This window comes from Heloderma suspectum, chromosome 1 (assembly GCF_057233095.1).
Source record: "Heloderma suspectum isolate Gila_16-S chromosome 1, 16-S_ref, whole genome shotgun sequence".
Lineage (NCBI taxonomy): Eukaryota > Metazoa > Chordata > Lepidosauria > Squamata > Helodermatidae > Heloderma > Heloderma suspectum.
The window spans coordinates 339085707-339108207 of record NC_139458.1 but is presented as its reverse complement, the minus strand read 5'-3'; the positions used below and the strand labels follow the sequence as shown (position 1 = coordinate 339108207).

The window sequence follows — 22501 nt, the reverse complement described above, 5'->3', positions numbered from 1 at the left end:
ACTCTTATTAACCCTATCTTACCTGGGTCACATTTAACAATGCAAACAAAAACATTAATGTAACAGGCATATGTTACAGGCACCCACTACAATCCAATCATAAAATAGGAATATGTCCAATTTATAAAGGAACCAGTACTGCTTGGCAAGTTTTTATTGTGCTTCAGATTCATTAGGAAGAACCACCTGCTGTCAGTATTTATCCATGTGTGTATCTGTCTCTTCAAATTGCACACCAGATGATGTCAATTACAGACTGTGTTTTTAAAAAACCTGCAAATCGTGTAGACACTGGAGAGGAGAGTGCTTGACAGAAAACCAGGGGAGGTTGTTGTTAGCCCAAAAGAAGAATGCTTGATGCATTCTCATTCACATGGAGAATTTCAATTCTTCGGTAGTTAAGTCAGTGTATAATTTGTTGATTGTCATGTGTTTACATGCTCAACATTTGTGAGTGGCAGGTATTTGACATGACTTACAGTATTTGCAGAGTAAAAATAATCCTTTGTTTGCCTATGAAATGTTTTTTTGTTACCAGTAAGATACATTACTGATTCATGTATTTCAGTAATCTCAACCCAGGAAAATATCCAAATGAAAATGGGGTGACTATGCAGGATGAAAACTTTGAAGAGCTCATCAGCTTACCCGTGGGAACTAAACCATCCAGATTGGATGCCTTGAACAATGATGAGAAAGAGAGCTCTGACATTCCTTTGACTCCGATTTTGGCCTTTGAAGAGAAGGGGACGCTAGGGCCATTGCCTCAGGTAGATAATGTTCAAACACATCAAACGGCAGGTAGGTTTGCTTAAATCTCTTTAACCATCTAATTTCTAACTATTAAGTACAAGTTCAGGGCAGGGAATGAAATCTAAGTTCCGCATTAAAAATATGTATTATGCTTTTTAGATCAACCTGCAGTCTAAATGGAAGGATAGAGAGAGCCAGAAACTTGATGGTCAGTTTCACTTGACATGTAGTTCACTTCACCAATCTGAAATTCAAATGAATTATTCACTGTAAAACTTTTGTTCCAAGTATAAACTTCTTCTTCCCTGCCCACAAAACCATGTTTCTTAAGAAGCCGATATACTCCTTAAATTTTGGTAGGGGTGCTTCTAGACAAGGGTTTTATTTGTGCAATTGTACAAATAAAATTCATGGAGTTTTACAGGAGTGCCAGATGCCTTCGTCTTCCATTTTTAGCCCTCCTGTACTTTCCCATTGCTGCTTCCACCGTTTCTCGTAGCAGAAAAAAACCCGTTGAAAAGAACATGGAATAGCTGTGCAATGCCTTTTTCAGTGTTAGCACTAGAAATCCTCCATCTGGAAGCACCCCAGGATGATAAGATGTAAAGGACAAGGCGCCTGCACCTTTAATAAATGTGCTGAAATAGGAATTTTGGCAGGTGCAGCTTTTCCCACCCTTCCTGACAAGATGCACCCATGCAAATGCCTGCTTCCAGTCAATAGTTCAAGGCTGTTGACCGCTTTCCATGTGATCACCACAGGTTGGAACTAGTTCTGTGGTTTATATTTTCTTCCTATGGCTTGGATCCTGAGTTGGCCTTCCATGAATGGAAGAGGCTGCACTCCAGCGGTGGAGCAGAAAGTTTTTGATAATTTCCCCCTTCTCCCTGCAGTCCCCAACACCCCCTCCCACACTGTTCCAGAGGATCCCCCAATTCTCTGAAGCAGATTTTCAGGAGATACAGTGGGGCTGCAGAGGGAAGAAGGAATTGGTGGAAATCGCCTCCTCCGCTTTCTGCCACTAGGAGTATCCCATAAGCAGAGTTCCACTCATGGGAACTTAGGATCCAAGGTATTGTTAATTATTATTATAAAAGGACTCTTCCTTGCAGCCTTTTTCTATAAAGATCTGTTTGCTCTGCTAATTTGTTCTTTACTGGCTTTCCTTGTAGAAGTTGTCTGATATCGGCTTATGAATTACCACAGGCGAAGTGAAAGCCCTCTGCGGCCAATGGAGTCCCTTCCATGCTATGAAGGAGTGTTGTACTTTTTGCACTCTTGAATTTTCTAAAGATTTCTTGGACATTTTTTTTAAGACCATAGCAAAGCCAGCAGAAGAATTTATTGGGAATAGCAAGATAATCCAAGTCTATCAAATATATCTCACCACTAGGAAAATCATGTTTCATAAATTGCTTTTATTCAGCAAGTTCCTTTGGGTAGCATAATGGATATTTTCTGCATTCTTGAGGAAAAAAGATTAAGTGGATTCTAACAATAACAGGCTGATTGGGATAATGGACCTGATGGTTTTCGTTTTGTTTTGAAGATGACTATAATGTAAAATCAGCAAAGAATCTTTTACATTTTACTGATTGAATACTTGAAAAGTAAATGCCTCACTGCTCTACAAGTAGGGTTACTGGGGTGTTGTTTTTTTTATTTGAACCTGTTGGTTTAAATATTATTGCAGAGAACTCTTAATTATGGGGGCAAAATATAGGCTTCTGTATCAGGTTCTTGTAAATGTAACTCCTACATGGACATTCTATATATTTAGACATCACTACTGTCTTCTTCCATTTTCTTTAAAAAAAAATAATAAAGTAATACAGCAGGTTTTAAAATGTGAAAAATTGAAAGCATTATTTTTTCATGGATGAAATGAAAACCTGTTGTTATCCTAGATAATGTATTTATTAATTTTGTTCAGTACAAAATAAATCATAGAAAAATGTGGCGAAAACTGCATTGCTAACTTGATTTTTGTTAGGTTCGACTTTGTTAAGAGAATACTAGGTATAAAGCAGTGTCTTTGGGATTGATGTGGGCCCTGTGAGCTCTCTTCAGCCTTGAAAAATTAAGGAGCAGCGCACTTTTCAGTGGATGGTGTGATCGATGAAGTTTACAGAGGCTCCTAGCAAACCAGAACCAGGTATTTTTGGTGTCATGAGGTAAAATTCAGTGAAGTAGTTCCATTGACAAAACTGCAGCTATCAGCAGAATGGGGCAATTCTCCCTCCACCCTGTTTACCCTCAAAATCTGCTCTGGAAGTTGGGGCCCCCTCTGGAGCATCTTTTCAGGTGGCATGGAGGTGGGGAGCTGCAGGGGGGATAGATGGAGAACGTCCAGTTGGATTCCACTCATAGTGCCTGGGAATGCAGGCCAAACTGGGTGGGTGGTAATCAAGTACTGCAATAGAAAATTGAAAAAGATTTGGAGGGCTCCAGTCCTTTCTGTTGAGCAGCAGGATGGCAAGCATGTCAGGTGTCACGTGCCGGCCTTGCTCAGTGCTCGCATCCCCTTACCCCACCCAATGTGTGTGCCCAGAGCCTCAGGCTGAAAATGGCTTCCCACCCCTTGCCTATAGCAATTCCATCTAGGACTGGCTGTTCCAGAATAAATTGGGCAGATCAGGTGAAAGTTTGCCTGTTCAAGAGGAAGCTTTCTTATCCTGTTGCTCCTGAAGTTCATCTGCTCCATCTGACGTTTTTGTCCTCTGTAATATTTTGCATCTGCTGCTGCTTAAACTTTGCCCACTTTTTTGTTTTTATATATAAGCCTTTTAGAACTAACTATTGCTATAGATACATTGCACTACACCATGCTACCAAAGCTGGATAATGCTGATATGCCAGTTTAAGACAAAAGGAGAGCTTTTGTTGACTTTCAGTTAGACTGGGATGTCTATTACCAATATAGCAGGAAATCCATCTCCCAAGTGATGTTTGTCATAAGGACAGGAGATATGCAAAACACTTCAATTGGTGTTATTTACAGGGTGCATGTCATTTCAAAGAAAATTATACCAACTGTGCTGGAAATTGAGTCAGCGATGTTTTATGAGCTAGAGGAAATTGTAGGAGAGGGAAGAACAAAAGGTAGTGTGAAGGTTTTAATAACTGTTTGTGATATAGCAAAACAAAATTATTTTTCTATTTTTCTCTATGCTCCCTGTACATAGCTATTGCATTTAAAATGTCTGAATTATGTGGGGTTTTTTTCTTCCAATCTATATAGGATATAAGTATCAAATAAACATTATATAAAAAATTCCTACTTTTAATAATTTTAATTGTTGGTGCATTCGTTGCTATTGAGGTTTTGAACACTTTAATATTTTCCTTTGTATATTTGGGGAGTGAGAAAAAAGGAAGCTTCATCCAAGCTCATATTACAGAAGAATCAGTCAGAACTAGGTGTAAGGCAGGATTTGGGTGTGGATTTCAAAAGTTTGACCCACACTCCTGGTAGCACAGACATGAAGTGTTCCTGTTTCCTGCACGGAAAGCAGTATTTCAACTTTTTTCTTTTTTTCAATAGCAAGAGGTTGGAAAAAAATATCCATCAGCTCCTGAGCATACAGCTATTCACATCCTTGGAGGGACAGGCTCTGACTGTGCATCTCAGAGGTGTTCTCTCTATTGGGATAATAGTGGAACGTCCTTGAGGATAATATAAGCCGCCTTGAGTTCCTTGCGAGAGGGAGAAAGGCGGGGTATAAATGCAATAAATAAATAAATAAATAAATTGAAGGCATGTCAGCCATAAGAGCCTTTGTACCATAAAATATCAATATAATCGGGGCATGGACACTTTTTTCAATATATGTTTAGGCAAATCCCTGGCTGGATACAGCGTTTTCTTTGCATGATAGAAGGGCTGTTGCTATCCACAGAAGGCTTCTGATGGTGCATTTCTGCTGGCAAAAACGAGGAGACAGTTTTTGTCCATTCCCCACAATTGGCAAAGAATGCTCCTTCCCACCTGTGCAAAAAAAGCTGGATCCAACCCAATGTCAAGTGTGGTTTCAGTGTTGAATTACAGCTATACTCTGATCTACAAAATTATTGTAAGGTTGATAGCCATTGTAGCATATTAGCAAATTTAAAAGCAGTTAATTCAAAATTACTCTTAAGATGGATGCAAAAGTTTTCTTTATCTGATGGAAGGACTCCTCCTTTTGGAGGAAGGGATCTTTGGAACAAGGAGCTGGATTTTTTTATTTTAAAAAATGGGGGATCAACCATTGCCTGTTTCTTCATCCCATCAGCCCAGCGACAGTTCTAGGTACAACCAAAAATAATCACAGCACACAGCAGAGGCTAATTTGAATGTCCTCAAGCTCCTCCCACATTCCATCTAAATTAATTATGTGATTAAATGCAAACTCCATGGTTTCAACATCAGCCAGCTTTTTTCCTCCCCCCTTCCCCCCTCCCCCCGTTTTACATTCTAGCCTGATGAAGAGATCTAGAGAATTCTAAAGCTTGGACACTATTTTGTGTCCTTCAGATTGGCCTGATTGTTCATCTCATTTTAACATGCACCTCTCTCAAGCACAGTAGTGCTCACTGTTTATAAAAGATCAGAATATTCAAGTAGTAAGGTAAGATTTTAATGAGTTCTGTTATCTGGGCCAATGTAATGTATACCTACCTTTAATCCACAGTGACATAATTCTTAACCCTGTTTCACAAATGTTCGTGTCCTCTGAATTACAGACATAATTCAACTGAACATCCAGCTATTGTTAAAAGTTGTATTCACAAGAACGTTTTAGAGAAAAAGCTGCCATGGTTATTTCAGATGTACTGCTAAAACGTTCTGCCAACTACGACTTTGTTTTGATATGCTCAAGTGTACTGTACTCTAAAGCTATGTGTATTAAATAAGGGATCAGTGCAAAGGACTCAGAGTTTTGATGAGCAGGAAGAAGGTAAGACAATATGGGGGAAATCATTGTGAAAAGCTGTGAGCAGGTGATACTCTAAGGCATATCAAGGTTAATGTGAGCAGAACTTCTGTCTGTTGCTACAGGGCCAAATACAGAGACAGTGGAAGTTAAATGGAGTTTGCCTAGATGGTTCTTGCAGTTATTTTGTAAAGCATCAGGAGTCACATCATGAATTTGGATAACGTGGAGTATCGTACCTACTGGTCTTCCTAAAATGTGTAGAATTTGAGTTACAGTGATACAGATTGTCAAATTTATTTATTTATTTTGAAAGCTGGATAATATTTTAATTACACCCTGGAGCAAGCTAGCCAGTTTTCTGAAACATGCCAAGAAATTAATGTTTAGCAAATGTGCTAAAATCCTGATGCTGAAACTGAAGTCTCAAATTGAAGTGCTCCAGCAGAACGTACCCTCAGGCACTAACAGAACTCATTGGTCATTCATGTATAAACATAAACACACACAGTGGGTAACATCATCTACTGGTACCAGCTAGCACAAAACATATTGCGTACACAAATATTTCTTTCTGGAAATGCCTATTTTAATAAACTTATTTTTAAAAATTCACTTGGAAAGCTGTACACTAATTTGTTTTCTACCAGATGGCTGAAAAAAAACTGTTAAGATTCAGCCATGGTGTATTAGAAGATTGTCTCAATTTGCAAACTTTGTGGCAGGCCAGTTCAAGACTGGTAAAACATCCAGGGCCATACAGGCAAAATCTAACATTGCCACTTGTGGGAGGAAGACTCCCCCCCCTCCGCCCACACACACATCTGCTCCAAAGGGTTCCCAACCCTTTGGAGCAGATTTTGAGAGTGGGGGGTGGGCTGCTCTCCATTCCACTAACTGAAGACTTTCTGTCAGTGGCCGGGGGCGGGGGTACCTGGATACAATGCTATGCATTCAGAGCCGATCCTATGGCAAGATGGATCAATCTGCAAGTGCATGATCCTGCAGTTCATCAATGCCTCAGCAAGGAGGGGGCAAAGCTTCAGCCTGCACATATATAGTAAAATCATCATTAGGGCTGATGCACACATGCATATTCATGCATGCATCAAAATAATGAGCTGCATGTGTGAATCAAACATCACGGATCAAACAACACTAACAGATCTTTTAAATCACTTCAGACTAGATGTTTTTCAACTGAATCTGTCCATACATCCTGTTGTGAATCATTAAGCGTTGAATAATGAAACATTTCTGTGTAACTTGTCCTTAATTTCCACCCAAACTATGGAAATAAGAAATCCTATTATGCATGTACTGGCTTTGGATGTGGCCATAGCATGAATGTAAGACATACACATCTTGAATCAGCTGCCTACTCACAGACTGGCCACATAGAAAACTAGATCTACACCAAAACATTAATACAAGATAGAACAGTGCCTCATGTGTCCATGTGTCTGATAGCAATACTGAGAAGTTCTTGCATTTCTTCAGTTTGTTGACGGATGTGGTCAAGGTGTTTCTTCAGCTGGCTTTCGCTGAATGCTGATAAAAACTCTGAATCTGAAGAGAATAAGAATGCAGGTATAATGCAGGGAGCAAATACTTACTTTCAAATGTGGCCATAAGTTTACATGAGATTGGAGAAATGGTGTGACCTGACAGCTTGGCATTGTTTGGATCTACAAAATCATCAAACACAGACCAACTCAGAGCAAGAGTGATCAATTACTCATGTTTAGTACCTGCCTTTGATATTTTATGACCTTCCAAGATCATGATAAGAGGATGCATGCATAGCCCTGCTTATTGTACTTTGATAATTTATCTGTTCAGCGTCTCCTGAAAATATTGCTTCCTGAGCCATGAATGCTCCCTTCTTTTAGCCATTCCCTTGCATGGTTTCAAGTTGTTGCACTATCTCATTCCTGATACCTACTGTATTTCCTTTTAAGCTTAGCCCTACTATTGGAATTATCCAATTCCTTGAGCCTCCTTACAGAATGATTTCCTCCTTTTGACCTTCCATCCAGGCCCCCAGCAACTGCTGCTACTTTGCCCTTTTGGTGATGCTGTTTGACTGGACTTCCCTCTCTGGTATAGGTTCATCTGTCTTGACTATATCCTGAAAATACCATCTAAGCCACAGATAATTGCATTCTTGTTTTAAAGTGACTTTGTATCCAATGTTATGAATTACACTGAAATGTTTTTTAAAAATCAAGTCAGGTTTGTTTGGTTGAGACAAAACATCTATAATTGGGGGGTCTTCACTGTGTAATTTGTTTTTTTTTTAACTATAAAAAGATTACTGCTTTTTTCCTTCCTAAAAGATGTTTTAAGAGCTATAAATATTTTTTGTTGCCAGGATTCCTACAAGTAATTATGAGAATAGATTCAGTTCCAGTAGGAAGCCTGTAACAAATACTACAAACGAGCCTCTATAAATGTCTGATTAAAATCTCAGTGAAATGAGATTCAATTAACTTTCCATCAGGCCTTTATAAAGCGGGACTTTGGTTTTCATTACCAAAAGCGGGCTGGACTCAGCTGTGGATTATAGCTGTGGTGCTTCTGGTAAGCAATGATGAGCTTAGCTATTATGCTATAGGGCCCCATGGGATTTTATTTGGTCCTGGAGATGAATACAGCAGGCCATACCTTTCTGTAATATGCAGAGTGTGGTTATGCCCAGCTGCTGAAAGCGATGCTCCTGGTGGATAAGATACTTCATGAGGTAATGCTGAACCTTATTCATATGGGATTTCAACAGAGACACTGCCTCGTCTGTCCAATTGATATGGAGAAAGGAAGAACCAGAGAATAGAATGCATTAAGCAACATTTTACAACTAAATTAAAATGTTGGTATTATATCACATTGCCAGTGCTGAATACTTCTTGCTTTCTTCGGGTTCTATTCAATGTCAGTCCTACTTGGAGAAGATCCACTGAAATGAATGGGACTTAATATTGAATAAACTCCCCTAGGATATAACCTGTGGTTACTAATGTGTTAAGCTATTAATATTTTGGTATTGAAAATTCATGTGTACAATTTTTTTTAATTTCATTTCTATACCGCCCAATAGCCAAAGCATTCTGGGCGGTTCACAAAAATTAAAGCCAAAAAGCACAGGATAAAACAATATAAAATATAAAAGCATTAAAACCACAATATAACAATACAACCAGAATAAAACCTAGCAGCAATGCAGAGATTTAAAATACATATTTAAAAAACCAAAGCTAAAAGACTAGGAAGCTAAAATGGCTGGGAGAATAAAAAGGTCTTCACCTGGCACCGGTGTACCACCTACCCCATTGCCCATCTGACTCCCTGCCTCAGCTGACGGACGTGGTCTTGGACTTGGTGTTGAGGATTCCTAGGATGATGGTCCTGGGGGATCTCAACTTCCATGCCAAGGCTGCTGTATCCGGGGCATCTTAGGACTTCATGGCTGCCATGACAACCATGGGGCTGTCCCAACATGTCATCGGCCCAATACATGTAAAAGGACACATGCTTGATTTGGTTTTCTCAACTAGGCAGGAGGATGGTGATCTGAAAGTGGGGGAATTAACATCTGTCCCCTTGTCATGGTCAGATCACTTCCTGCTGAGGTTTAGACTTTGGGCAGCCTTTCCCCTCTGCAAGGGTGGGGGACCTATTAAAATGGTCCACCCCCAGAGGCTAATGGATTCTGATGGATTCCAGAGGGCTCTGGGGGATTTTCCTGCTGGTATGGCTGGTGCTCCTGTCGAAGCCCAGGTTGCTCTGTGGAATGCTGAGATGACTCGAGCAGTTGACACGATCGTCCCCAAGCGCCCTCTCCCTCTGAGCACAGTGCGACCAGCTCCTTGGTATATACCCGAGCTGAGGACAATGAAGCAAGAGGGGAGACAGCTAGAACGCAGGTGGAGGAAAACCCGTGCCGAGTCTGACCGAACACAGGTTAGAGCTCATTATCGAGCCTACCCTGTGGCAGTGAGGGTGGCAAAGAGACAGGTCTTTTCCACCAGCACTGCATCTTCTCAGTGTCGTTCAGTGGAGCTTTTCTGAGTGGTTCATGGCCTGTTGCATTCTGGACCAGGGAGAGAGACTGTGGATCCCTCGGTAGCACGCTGTGATGAGTTTGCAGGGCACTTTGATAATAAAGTCGCTCAGATTCGTCATGGACACCACAATTAATGCAGTTCCATTGGTAGTGGTGTCCAGAGCACCGTCTGGTCCACTTTTATTGGATGACTTTCAGTTTTTGAGGCCCGAGGATGCGAACAAGGTGCTTGGCCAAGTCCAGTCAACCACCTGTGTGCTTGACCCTTGCCCTTCAAAGCTTATTACATCAAACAAGGAGGGGATGTCTGGCTGGGTCCAGGAGGTTGTAAATTCCTCCTTGAGAGAGGGAGTGGTACTGGCCTCTTTAAAAGAAGCAGTAATCAAGCCACTCCTGAAAAAGTCTAACCTGGACCCACAGGACATTAACAGCTATAGGCTGGTGGCCAACATCCCCTTCCTGGTCAAGGTGCTTGAGCAGGTGGTTGCAGGACAACTAGAGGCACTCTTGAATGAAACCGATTATCTAGATCCATTTCAATTGGGCTTCAGGCCTGGTTTTGGAACAGAAACTGCCTTCGTCACCCTGTGGGATGACCTCTGCCAAGACAGGGACAGGGGGAGTGCAACCTTGTTGATTCTCCTGGACCTCTCAGCAGCTTTCGATACCATCAGCCATGATATCCTTCTGGATAGGTTGTCTGGGTTGGGAGTTGGAGGCACTGCGCTGCAGTGGTTCCGCTCCTACTTGGATGGCCGATTCCAGAAGGTGGTGCTGGGGGATTATTGCTCTGTGCCATGGCAATTGTGCCATGAGGTTCCACAGCGCTCTATTTTATCCCCCATGCTGTTTAACATCTACATGAAACCACTGGGGGAGGTTATTCGGAGGTGTGAGCTGAGGTACCATCAATATGCGGATGACACCCAGCTCTACCTCTCTTTCTCATCAAACCCAGGTGAAGCGGTGGCTGCTCTGAATCAGTGCACAGTAATAGACTGGATGTGGGCCAATAAACTGAAACAACCCAGACAAGACAGAGATACCGTTAGTGAGCGGGTTGTCTGCCCCGCTAGGTCATATTCAACCTGTTCTGGAGGGGGTTGCACTCCCCCTAAAGGATCAGGTTCATAGTTTGGGGGTGCTCTTGGACCCAGAACTGTCACTTGAGGCACAGGTGAACTCAGTAGCACAGAGCACTTTTTGTTGCTGGTATACCAACTACACTCTTATCTGGACAGAGATAGCCTAGCTACAGTTATCCATACTCTGATAACTTCTTGTCTGGATTACGGCAATGTGTTATACGTGGGGCTGCCTTTGAAAACAGTCTGCAAACTTCAGCTAGTCAAAAATAGGGCAGCAGGACTGTTAACAGGGACAGGCCAATGAGATCACATTACACCAGTACTTTTCCAGCTGCACTGGCTGCCAGTCCATTTCTGGGCCCAATCCAGAGTGCTGGTATTAACATTCAAAGCCCGTAGCGGCTTGGGGCCAGGTTATCTGACGAACCACCTCCTCCCATATGTGCCTGCCCAGACCCTAAGATCATCCTCAGTGGGCCTTTGTCCATGAGCCCCGGCCAAAGGATTGATTCAAAGACTATGGCACAGAGGGAAAAACTGCCTATGTTACAAAATAGGGATCATTGTGATACAAATACTAAGAGCATTTCTTCATGAGGCTTTTATTGTGCGTGAGTAATTGGTCACTCACAGTTTTTTTGTGGGCCTTTTACATGATGTCATCAACCTCCAGGGCCCCTCCCATCCTTTCTGGCCATTATAGCAACTTAATTCTTTACTACGGGGGGGGGGGGAACACAATAAGAGACTTCAAAGTGCAATATCTTTCCGGTGAAATTCTGGAGCCTTGCTATATTGCAGTGCCATCTAGTGGCTGTATAATGAAACATACAGAATTTGCCCAGAAAGAAAACAAAACAGATGAAACCATGTGAAAAGGAACCAGTCTTAATCCTGCAAGGAATCCAGAAGCAGAAGCCTCTGTAAGGGTATGGAATTTTACCCTGGTGTAGAAATGCTCTAAAACACAGTCATAATGATTCAGTATCTAACTCGTACATAAGCGGTCCCTTTAAGAGGTTGTTGTTTCATGGGTTCAACAGAAACCTCATGCTACAATGGCTTTTGAAATTAATCATAATTTTATACTTTGCACAGTGATGTGCAAATATCTTAGCAGCTCTGGGCAGTGCAGAGATCGTCAACAGGATTTGATTGCCTATAGAAAATCCTAGCATGGCCCAAAATGTTTGATAGACTTTTTTCCTACTCCCCCCATAGCTGAATAGCCACAGTTCAGAGCCTTTTCTTCAAACTCTCAAATGAGCTTTCAACTGTGAATGAGGGGAATAGAGTGTCCAGGTGAGGATGCAAAGTGTGATCTTGAGACCCAAAAAAACCAAAGAAACTTCAGCCTGATGTGAACAAAGTTTGTCATCTTTGCATCAGAAGTATTCTAGGGCTATATAGCTGATCAATCCAGCCGTAATTCACTTATTCCAGAACAGTCTTTAGGAGCCCCACTGTAGCCTAGGAGACTCTGAAGACTAGCCCAGAATTAGCAGGACATAAAACAAATAAAAGGTCTTTGCAATTCAGAACTGAAGCTCCCCAACCAATTTAACCCTCCCTCTCCTCAAGACTCGTCTTGTTGATATGCCACTTGGCAATACCAGCATGCTGAGAATGTAAATATCAAACTTTCTCTGTTGATACATACTGTGCTGCATGATGTGTTTGATCATGAAGGCAGCTTGGAAAGAAGGCTCTGTTTGTTCCACTTGGCCAGCCAGTCTCACTAGGCTACCTATCAATGGTTCATCCATCAATTCCAGCATGCACGCTGTGGCTCCTTCTGATGGTAGGAAGAGGGGGAGGAGGCAGAGCAAGAGTGACTAAATCAACACAGAGTAAATCAAATAGCTTTACAGGAAATTAAAAAACGTAAATGACCAGGCCTCAAAATGAGGCAGAAAGTTGCTGAAGTAGTTATCGAGGGGTATAGACCATTTCAGAAGTACAGATAGGTGGGACTGCTGCTACCACTACCAGACTGCAGTGTTGCTTTGCCATCACTCACGCTGCCTCCCACAGCTCAATACCGCTTGTGAAGGAGTGGCTGCCTAGGGCCACAGCCATGTACCCTACCGTCTGACGTGCAGCAATAAACAACAAAAACACAGTGGCTGCGCTCAGCCATCTGGTATCCTAGTGCACATGTGCTGGCTGAGTAAAAAATGATGGTGTTGACTTCTACTCAATGAATGCTGTCAACAAGCCCAAATTTTTGTCTTTCCTGTAACAAATTCTGTCTACTGGCCCAGAGATTTAGAAAACAAAAGCTGGGCTATTTTTTTCTTGTCAGTTGGCAGCTCTACCCCTCTCCACCTCCTAATAGATGGCAAAATGAAGGGGGTTGGTGCTATCAGGGCTGGCGTCAAGGGTAGGCATGGTCAGTTACCTGCCAACGGCCCACACCCCAGCAGGTGCTCACTGACAAGAATCCTTGGACTTGCTGCTCCTCTTCACCGTTGCAACCTGCTTGTTCACTTGCCTCTTGGCTCAGGCCTAGACAATGGCGGTGGTGAGGAGGAGGAGCAGAGGATGCCACAGCCTACTTGCTCACTGGCTGTGCAGCAAGCATGTGGCGGCACTAAGAAAGAGAAGACATAGCAGCTGGTGACAATGGTGAAGAGAAGGTAGACTCACTGAGGAAGCGCACTGAGTGTTTTGCCCAAAGGCCCCCCAAAACTTGGAGCAGGGACTGGATGTTACTGTGATATTCTTAAGGACATTCACATGATCCTCCTCATGTCTGGTGAGCACACAGAAAGGAAGCAGGACTGCACCTGTTGGGCCTGCTGTTTATGCTGCTGTCACCTCCATCCACAGCAATATCTCAAAAGAGGATTCTAAGCGCAAGCTGCTATACACATGGGGTACCCTTTCCAGATGTAGCACCACAGCCATAGATCATAGTCCCCCATCTCCCCCCCCCCATGTTCACTGAACGCATGGAGGGACTTTGTGCAATGGGATTTTGTATTATGTTCTTGGCACATCAGTTAGAAAATGACTGGGTATGTGACTGGATGCTATGCATTTGCCTCTCTGGCCTAGAAATGGTATAGAGAGTATTAGTAATTGAAGCATTCTGTTAGGGCACAATCCTATGCATGTTTAGACAGAAAAAAAGTCCTACAACTCCATGCTGGCTGGGGAATGTTGGGAGTTATAGCACTTTTTTCTGTCTAAACATGCATAGGATTGCGCCCTTCGTGACAAAACTCTTGAGTTCATTACGATTAAAACTGGTGTCTGCTGTGTTTCATTCCTAATAGCAACTGTGGGAGTTGCATAGACCATGGGATATCACAGGGTTGAAAGTCTGATTATCTTTATACTCCAGCCGTTGGTTCCTCAAGGGCCCTCAAGTGGCCTCCAACAAAATAATCAACATAAACCCATTTAATACAGGTTGTTAACATGTACATCAGGAACAGCATTAAAAGCAATCAGTACAAAACAGAATGCCCAACAGATTAAAAGCCCCCTTACCGTGCTTTACCAGTTCAGTAAGACAAGATGTCACACAGAGAAGAGATTCCTCTTCTAGCAAGTCAGCACTGTGGACAGCTTGAAGAAGTCCTTTGATGCATGGGCTTTCTATGACTCTCTGTACATAACACAGGGTGGATAATATTTGATGCTTACAAAGTGATTTACGTAACTTTCATCAAGCCTCCAAAAACCAGCATAGTGAATCGAGATGAACAACACTGAGCCATGGGAATTCTGTGTAAACTTTCGTCTCAAGTGTTAGCTGCCTCCCAGTGGATGCTGGAGTTATTTCAGAATTTTCTAACATGCATGCTGGGCCAAAACATATTTATCATGAGAGGTAAGGAGGGAGAGGGTGAATTTCATGCAAACACATCCATGGGTGGATCTTGATGTTCAGCCACATGTCTTGTCACTAGGAAATGGTTTTCTTAAGCACAAAGGTAGCCTTCCCCAACCTTGTGCCCTCCAGAAGTGTTGGACGACAACTCCTATCATCCCTAGTTACGGATGATGCTGTTCAATATTTCAGGAGGGAAAGTGCTGAATGCTGGTTGGGAAAGGCTGCACTAAAGGCATAACTCCAGTTTTCTTCCCCCTGTACGTGGATATGAAATCAATGTATGGGATGAGATCTTCACACCCTCTTATGCCTTTCCTGTCTTTGGTACTCTGTACAGCAGATCACAGAAATCACAAGGGAGCTTCAGCAGAGTGCCATCTAGATTGGTGGGGCAGTTCACATGAGAAGAAAACATGAAATGTAATACTACACCTTTGCATAATTTATCTAATACATTTATATCCCACCCTTGTATCATCATGGGACTCATGGCAACATACATGGGATTCCCAGGCAGTCTCCCATTCAGGGGCTGACCAGAACCAGGCCAAGGTGGCTGCACCACGTGCCCTCCATCCATAACCTGGGATCTTACAGAATGAACTTCTAACATTCGTTGGTCCAAGACGCTTTGGTCATCACTCTAATGTTTCAAAGTCCACTTTGTAATGATAGCATTTGAACTTGCATCAACATGAGAATTAATGGAAGCGTTATGAGCATATAATGCTGCCTTATACTAGGGGTGGGCAGAAGGTAGATCTCTAGATGCTTTGGGCTTCAACTCCCAGAAGCCCCTAGCAGCATGGCCAAGGGTCAGGAATGCTGGGAGTTGAAGTCTAAAATATCTGAACATCTACTTTCTGCCCACCCCTGCATTATACTACTACAGAGTGGGATCACTGGTCCATCTAGCCCAAGCAGTGGGCAACACATGGCCCATGGTAGGCCATGTCCTGACCTCATTTTCCCCCCTACACTGCTGCTGCCATCACCAGCCAATTCTGCTGGGAAACAAGGCACACAGGGATGGCTCTCCTTGTGGATGGGGGGTTGTCTGTGTGAAGGGGAGTGTCTGTCGTGGCCCCACCAACCAAATCCCTATGTGCAGCCCAGGAAGCCCCCAAGGTTGCCCAACCTGATCTAGCCCCATATTATCTGCTCTGGCAGCAGCTCTCCCTCGGGTCCTCCTAAGTGCTAGAGATTCTTTAACTGGAGAGGCTAGGGATTGAAACAGATACCTTCCGCATGCAAAGAGTGTGCTCTGCCCCTGAGTTACATATGGATGGGGTGAGGGTAAGCTAAAGAAAAGTGCTCAACTTCGGGTAAAAGAAGAAGAGGGTGGCCCCAGTTACCCAACTGGGGGAGTAAGAATACTGTAGGGAAGTGTGTTACAAATGGCAAGAGGGGAAAAAGGTGAGGAACTGAACATCTGTTGACAGTTACAACCACTAATTAACTAGAATTCTCTTCTTTATATAAATCTAAATAATGAGTTTCTTTAAAAACATGTGTTTTTAAAATCTATTTTTCATTACAGACGCCACCCCTTAGTCTACCTTGGGCCTTCAGGGCTGCAGCTCTTCAGGCATTCAGATGAAACCATGTATGTGACAAAGGCATCTGTGGGGATTTAATCTACGCAAATGTACATTGTGTTAAATGCTCTAGTCATGCAGCAGGGTGGCTATGAGCCTGTCCCACCAGGAGAATTCAAATAGCACTGATATGCTTGAAAGTAATGAATACAGGATAAATTTCTAATAGTATGTGTTACAACTTCCTTCATCTCATAAACTATCAAGTGAGACAATTTGTAAGACAGTAGAAGAGCGAGTAAGGTACTGTGGTATAATTTATGTAAACACAGAAATACAATGGTTTGTATGGCGGGGGGAATGTTCACCCCAGTCCTGACCTCCCATGCTGTAGTCCCAATCTAGACTAGGGGTCTGTGTGACAAGTCAGTCTAAACACTTTTTTCAACCATGTGCTTCTAGTCACATCTAGCTTGACTCTTCATTCTCTTATTTTCCCTGATCTTTCTTAGAGTGTTGTTTTTGTTTTCAATGCGTAATGACATTTTATATGTTTTTGTTAAAGACCTTAACTAAAATAAACATAATAACAAAATACTTATTATTGTAACAGTGTTGGTGATTATGAGGAGATAATAGAGATGGAAGAAAACTATCTTGTTTTGTCCAGCCTTAAGGCATAATATCCTTGGGTGCAATCCTATGCATATTTAAACATGCTTCACCATGTCAACTGAACATGGCGAGGTGCAGGGCGCGGGGGCCTTCCAAACCACCCTGTAATCCCTACAAGAAGCCATGGGTTGTGGGGGTGGTTTGGAAGCCACCCCTGCTGTGCACCTGGCTGTGTTCAGACAACACGGCAAGCTGTGCTGTGGCGATGGTAATTACCATTCCCTAATGGTAATTAGGGAAATGGCAGGTGCACAAGCAAAGGGGAAAAGAAGCTACCATGGGTTCTTTTCCTCAGCTGATCGTCTGAACCTGACCACTGATTTTGAAGAGATAATAATAAGATGGTTTGGCAAACAGATTATGCAAACCTGCATCCTGATCTGACAAGTGAAATCTGTACATGGAAGCAAGGTTCTGCAAATGAATCCCTTGATGAGCAGAGAGCCATATGTGGAACAGGATGCTGCACATGCATCCAGCAAGCAGAGGTGCATCTGTGGTTGTGTATGCTGGAGAAGGAAACATCTGCATGGCAGGTGCAGATGTCAAACTGCTGCCTTTGACATCAAAGGGTGTGGATGGGGATAGTTTCCCACTCTTCTTGTACACTCTTCCGCATCTGCTAGCAAGGGGCACTATGCTTGGTTATGTAAACCGTTGTAACACAACGCCTTGGTGCACATGACTGTTCCTGTACTGAGATTGTGGTTTTATGCAAAGGGTTCCAGCCAAAAATGACTTCTGGTGATCTAGGGAAGGGTGAAGGGCAGAAAGAGATTTAAAGCTTATCACTTTTTCTTACAATAAAATATGTGTGCCTTCATAAACTATGAAAGATTTGATAATTAGGGAAAATATATGTCCTAATGACACCACATTTAAAACCTGAGGTGAAAGCGTAACAATCACAGCCTTTCTGGATGGAAGGTGGTGAGTAGATGTTGCTAGTAATTACATTTTTTTCTTGTGGGCTCTCATGGACTTTCTTGGATAAGAATCAAGCAGACACAGTTGGTATTTTCAGTTAATCTTACTGAATTGGATGATCAGTGAACTGAAGCCTTCAGAATAATGTGTGATCCTGAAAGGGAAACTTGGCACTCACCTGGATGCTTTGGGAAAGACTGAGATTTTTGATGAAGCAGGCAGCATGACCAATAATCATTGGGTCTGTTTTCCAGGTAAGCAGCAGCTTCCCCAAAGTCTGCAGCACTTCTTCACACATCAGTGTATTCTGCGGAGGGCAAGACAGCATATGAGTCACTGGATACAGAGGCAGCAGAAGAGATAAAGGCAGTGACATGGCTCTGTGATACTACAGTGAATGGGATTAACCCAAGACCTAAGAGAGGGGAGTCATATCACGGCCTGGTCCACAGTATAACTGCCAATCTCTTAAACCAGGGGTAGGCAACCTGGTGCCCCCCAATTGTTCTGGACCATAATTCCTGCCCATTGGCCATGCAGACTGAGCTTATGGGAGTTGTAATCTAAAACATCTGGAGGACACCTGGCTTTATTTAAAATATTTCTAAGCCACCTTTCAGTGCAGAAGCCCTCCCTTGCCTACCCCTATTTTAAGCAGTTCAGAAAATAGAAACACACAACTGGATCACATGCTCTCTTCCCCAAGTCCCTCCATCCTCAGCATGAATTTTCCCCTCCCTTACCTCTTCACTTTAGACTGTGATCTAGGATTACATGTGCACTCAGGTTATCCATATCTAAGGTTCATGAGTTAACCCAGGATCTCTAACCACAGTTTGAGATCATGGGTAAGCCCAGCTAACCCTAACAGTGGCTAACAGTTGGTGCTGCACCTTTAATCCTGGATCACAGTTAAGGCTGGAAGATAATTTGCACTGAAGCAGGGAGGGGCTTAAGAGGGGGCACAGGATCAGTTAAAACAAGGATAAGTAACCTTTGTGGGCCCAGAGGCATTCATAGGAAATGAAGATGGCTTTAAAAGGGGGTTAGACAAATTCCTGGAGGAGAAAGCTACTAGACCTGATGGCTCTGTGCTACCTCCAGTATCACAGACAGTATGCCCATGTACAGCAGTTGCTGGGGCAGGAGGGTGCTGTTGCACTCGTGTCCTGCTTGTGGGTTCCTGGTTGATGGCTGGTTGGCCACTGTGTGAACAGAATGCTGGACTAGATGGACCCTTGGTCAGATCCAGCATGGCTCTTCTTGTGTTATTAATATGGCAGCTGTTGAAGACCCTGACCTTGCTTTGAAGCGATCCCAGCTGCTGGGAATTTAAAAAAAAAACAAAAGTAAGAGGGGTGGGGCACCTTGGCAGACATCAAGAAAGGTGTCCAGGAGCACGTTGTAGCCTGCGGGGACAAAATCGCCTACCCTGAGTTAAAAACAACAGCTACATGTGTACCGGGCCAATATGACCTTGCTTTGCTTAAGTGCAGCAAATAGCAAACCAGCAGTTAACTTTGCATAAATGCCCTCAGGTCACTCTGCAGACATTGACATAAAAAGCAATGGTGCGAATCAAAAGGCAGGGCTGGGGGACCAGGGAAAGTATGGTGTGCTTTACAGTTGGCTCCTGTAAATCACTCTATTGACCCACAGTACTTTTATCATACGTCTGCACAGAACTCACTGCTCAGCGATCTTGGTTCTTCTTTCCTTCCCATCTGCTTTTTTTAAAAATCAGATAGAACACATAAAAACTATTTATTTAAGATATTTTTATAAACTGTTTTACAGGGCTATGCAGTTGTCTCAAAGCACAATGTTATTCAAAAAATCATCATAAAATGTATTAAAAATAAAATACAAATTCACAATAAGAACAAACATCAAACAATTTAGTCGAAATGCCACCATTTAAGTGAGGAGTAAAAATGTTAAATTACAATTTAAATGGATGGGCCAGATTCAGATTAATCAATTAAAAGTATCTGTAAATAATCAGGTATTTTGAGCCTATTTAAAAGCAAGCAACAAAGAAGCCAGGCACACTTCCATCATGATGGGGCTACCACAGAAAAGGCCCTGACTCATACCCTCCAACCTGATGGACATTACTGCTGGACCCTTGAGCAAGGCCTCTGCGGCCAATCTTAGGATCCGGGATGGTTCATAGAGGGGGAAGGCTTAACATATTTCCCACTTCTCTTAAATTCCTAGATGGCTTTTCTGCTGGTTTTTCACATTGCATTCAATATCCTGGTCCTTCCCATTGAAGACTTTGCACTTTCCCAGACAGACAATCTGTTCCTCGCCTCTCCTTATTTCTCTTCTGCTTTGCATCACTCTTGTTTCTTGCTAAGATAAACTGCAGTCAGCTTTCCTTCCTTCCTTCCTTCCTTCCTTCCTTCCTTCCTTCCTTCCATTCTTAGAATAGCCCATCCTTCCATGCTGATCTCCAGAATTAAGACAACCTCCACGCTTCCGTTAAACCACACTTCAAAAAATAACCATTCCTTTGCATTACTCAAGCCTCACCTTTTCTTCACTTCCTGTTCTGAGTTAATTCTTCCCTACTTTCTCATTAGTTCTTTCCTGGGCCTTTAACTTGGCTTTCCTAGAATGTAAGCCTGGTGAGCAGGAAGTTCTTCTGAGATTCTACAGTATTTGAAATTTCACCTGGACTACGTAAGTGTAGTAGTAATAGTATAGAAATAAAACCTCCCACTGACTGCCAGTTAACAAATTTGGTTTTTCCTTGTACATGGCAAAGAAGCTAGTTCTGCCTATCTAACATAGGAAGCTGCCATATACTGACCCTCAGTTTGTAGGAGGATTATGTGAGGATTGTTTAGCTCCCAAATAACCCATGGTGGCCAGGTTCAAATGACATGCCACAACCCCAGGAGGGGTTGCATATTCATAATGGCAGCTGCACGTGCCCAGCACGCACCACAGCTCATCATGGGTTAAATAACCCACAGTGAGCCCAGTGTGTCATGTGAACCGGACCACTGAGTCAAACCATTGGTCCATCTTGTCAGGACATCACATTTCCCACGAATTGTGGCTTTTTCTCATTACCAGTTCAGCAGTCGGGGAAATCTAGCCTCTGCTAACATCAAGCCACACCAGCTTATGGTCAAACGTTTGTCTGCATCCACTGGCACATGCAAGATGCAGCTTTCATGGCCCACCACAAATTTCCCATATTCAACTTCCATTCATTTTATTGATTACTGTGTCTGACTGTATTGGGACTCACTACACTACTACATCATGGGGAGGGGGGGAGCAGGAGAAAGACACCTCCAAATGCAGTTGAGTCTATTGCTATTGTGAATGCTGGACTGGATGGATCCTTGGTCTGATCTAGCATTGCTCTTTTTATGTTCTTATTGTATTTTTGCAGTCAGGTGTGCATATTTCAGTCCAGTTTGAATTATGAGGATGTGGGGTGTTGTTGTTAAGGAATGAAGGTGCTATGAAGTTATTCAGGACAACAGACCCAAGCATGACCCAAGAGAAGATGAATTCTGCCTCCCTGTAAACACTGGGTCGTGTTAGCAACGGCTGAAGCATTTGTTCATCTTGGGTAGAAATGTTAGCTTTGCCCGGCAGTTTGTTTTCCTGCAGCTGTTCCCATGGAGAACTCCTTTTCTACTTCAGTTGGAATTCAGGTCAGACCAGAAGGGGAAGCCTTGAAAAGGTTTGAAAAAACAGGCTAGAATCTGAAAGGCTAACAAAGGATCAAGCACTTGTCTGAGTAAACTGGGATGAATTGCTGATGCAACAGAAGACAATGTAAGCATCTCTTCAGAGTACTAATTGTTCAGGTTTTTCTCTGTTGCAGATGGCTTTCACTATCACTGCAGTAGTGAAAGCAATAGAGATACTTGCTAAATAAGGTGAATCTCAAGATGACAGTTCATAACCGGATGTACTTATAATAATCATCAGAGTTTATTCCTAACACTCACTTTCCCAAAAGTACTCCTGCCTGTACAGTTCTTCCCTGAGGTACAAGATGATGGAGGACTCTGGACAGGTCTAGTGTCATGGACCTCTGAGGCAGAGGCTGGGATCTAGCTTGGTGTCTATTGCCCTATTCAGGAATTATTCCCAAACAGGGTACAGGAATGCAGGAAATAGGAAGAGGGCCACATGTGCTAGCCCTGCCCTCAACGTCCCTGACATCCCTGTGTTAATTAGAAAGGTGTGCACAGGGCTTCTGCTCACGTTCACTTGGAATAAAGCAGGGTTCCCAGTCATGTGGAGGCTTCTGCTTGCATTCAGATGAAAGTGAGTAGAAGCCTCCTGTACACCACCCCGCTCAACACAGGGAGGTTGGGACTGAGGACACATGGCCAGCACTCATGAGGATGCTGGAGGTGGGGCTTAGAGGTGCCTCTGATCCAGAACATTCTGCAGGCCAAACTGATATTAGGTTGCCAATATCATCTCTTAAAAGGTAGGCAGTAAAAGGCATCTGGATTGGCCTAGCCAGACATAAATAACAGCCCTAGGCAACAGAGCACTGTCCTGCCTCTCCAGTTCACAGTTCCTTTGTAGGAGTCCCAGATGTAATGAAATGTTAGCACAATCATTAGGCCTGCACTTCCTCGTGGGAACAGCAAAGCTTTGGCTGCTACTGTTTTTTGGCTCAGTCCTACAGACATTACAATTAACACAGACTG

General features: G+C 43.0%; 2 protein-coding genes across 12 annotated transcripts in view; one reads left to right on the top strand and one right to left on the bottom strand.

The window, feature by feature from the left end:
• The window catches only part of MAP7 (microtubule associated protein 7), a 149419-nt gene extending 145398 nt beyond the window's left edge, over positions 1–4021 (top strand). For 4 of the 11 annotated variants that reach the window (XM_084827649.1, XM_084827648.1, XM_084827644.1 and 1 more), the window contains exons 17-18: positions 569–801; positions 1926–4021. In XM_084827649.1, coding sequence (XP_084683775.1) covers positions 569–801; positions 1926–1936 — 244 coding nt within the window. In that variant the 3' untranslated portion in view covers positions 1937–4021. Of the gene's footprint in view, positions 1–568; positions 802–912; positions 962–1925 lie in introns of all 11 variants that reach the window. The other 7 variants (XM_084827646.1, XM_084827645.1, XM_084827641.1 and 4 more) reach the window with 3 other exon arrangements.
• A 1331-nt stretch (positions 4022–5352) lies between these two features.
• Positions 5353–22501, bottom strand: part of LOC146359572 (uncharacterized) — a 41207-nt gene continuing 24058 nt past the window's right edge. Inside the window, exons 10-14 of the mRNA XM_084827652.1 lie at positions 17983–18111; positions 14319–14436; positions 12481–12615; positions 8337–8462; positions 5353–7238 (exon numbers count right to left, since the gene is read on the bottom strand). Of these exons, the coding sequence (XP_084683778.1) occupies positions 7117–7238; positions 8337–8462; positions 12481–12615; positions 14319–14436; positions 17983–18111 (630 nt within the window). The 3' untranslated portion in view covers positions 5353–7116. The remainder of the gene's footprint in view (positions 7239–8336; positions 8463–12480; positions 12616–14318; positions 14437–17982; positions 18112–22501) is intronic.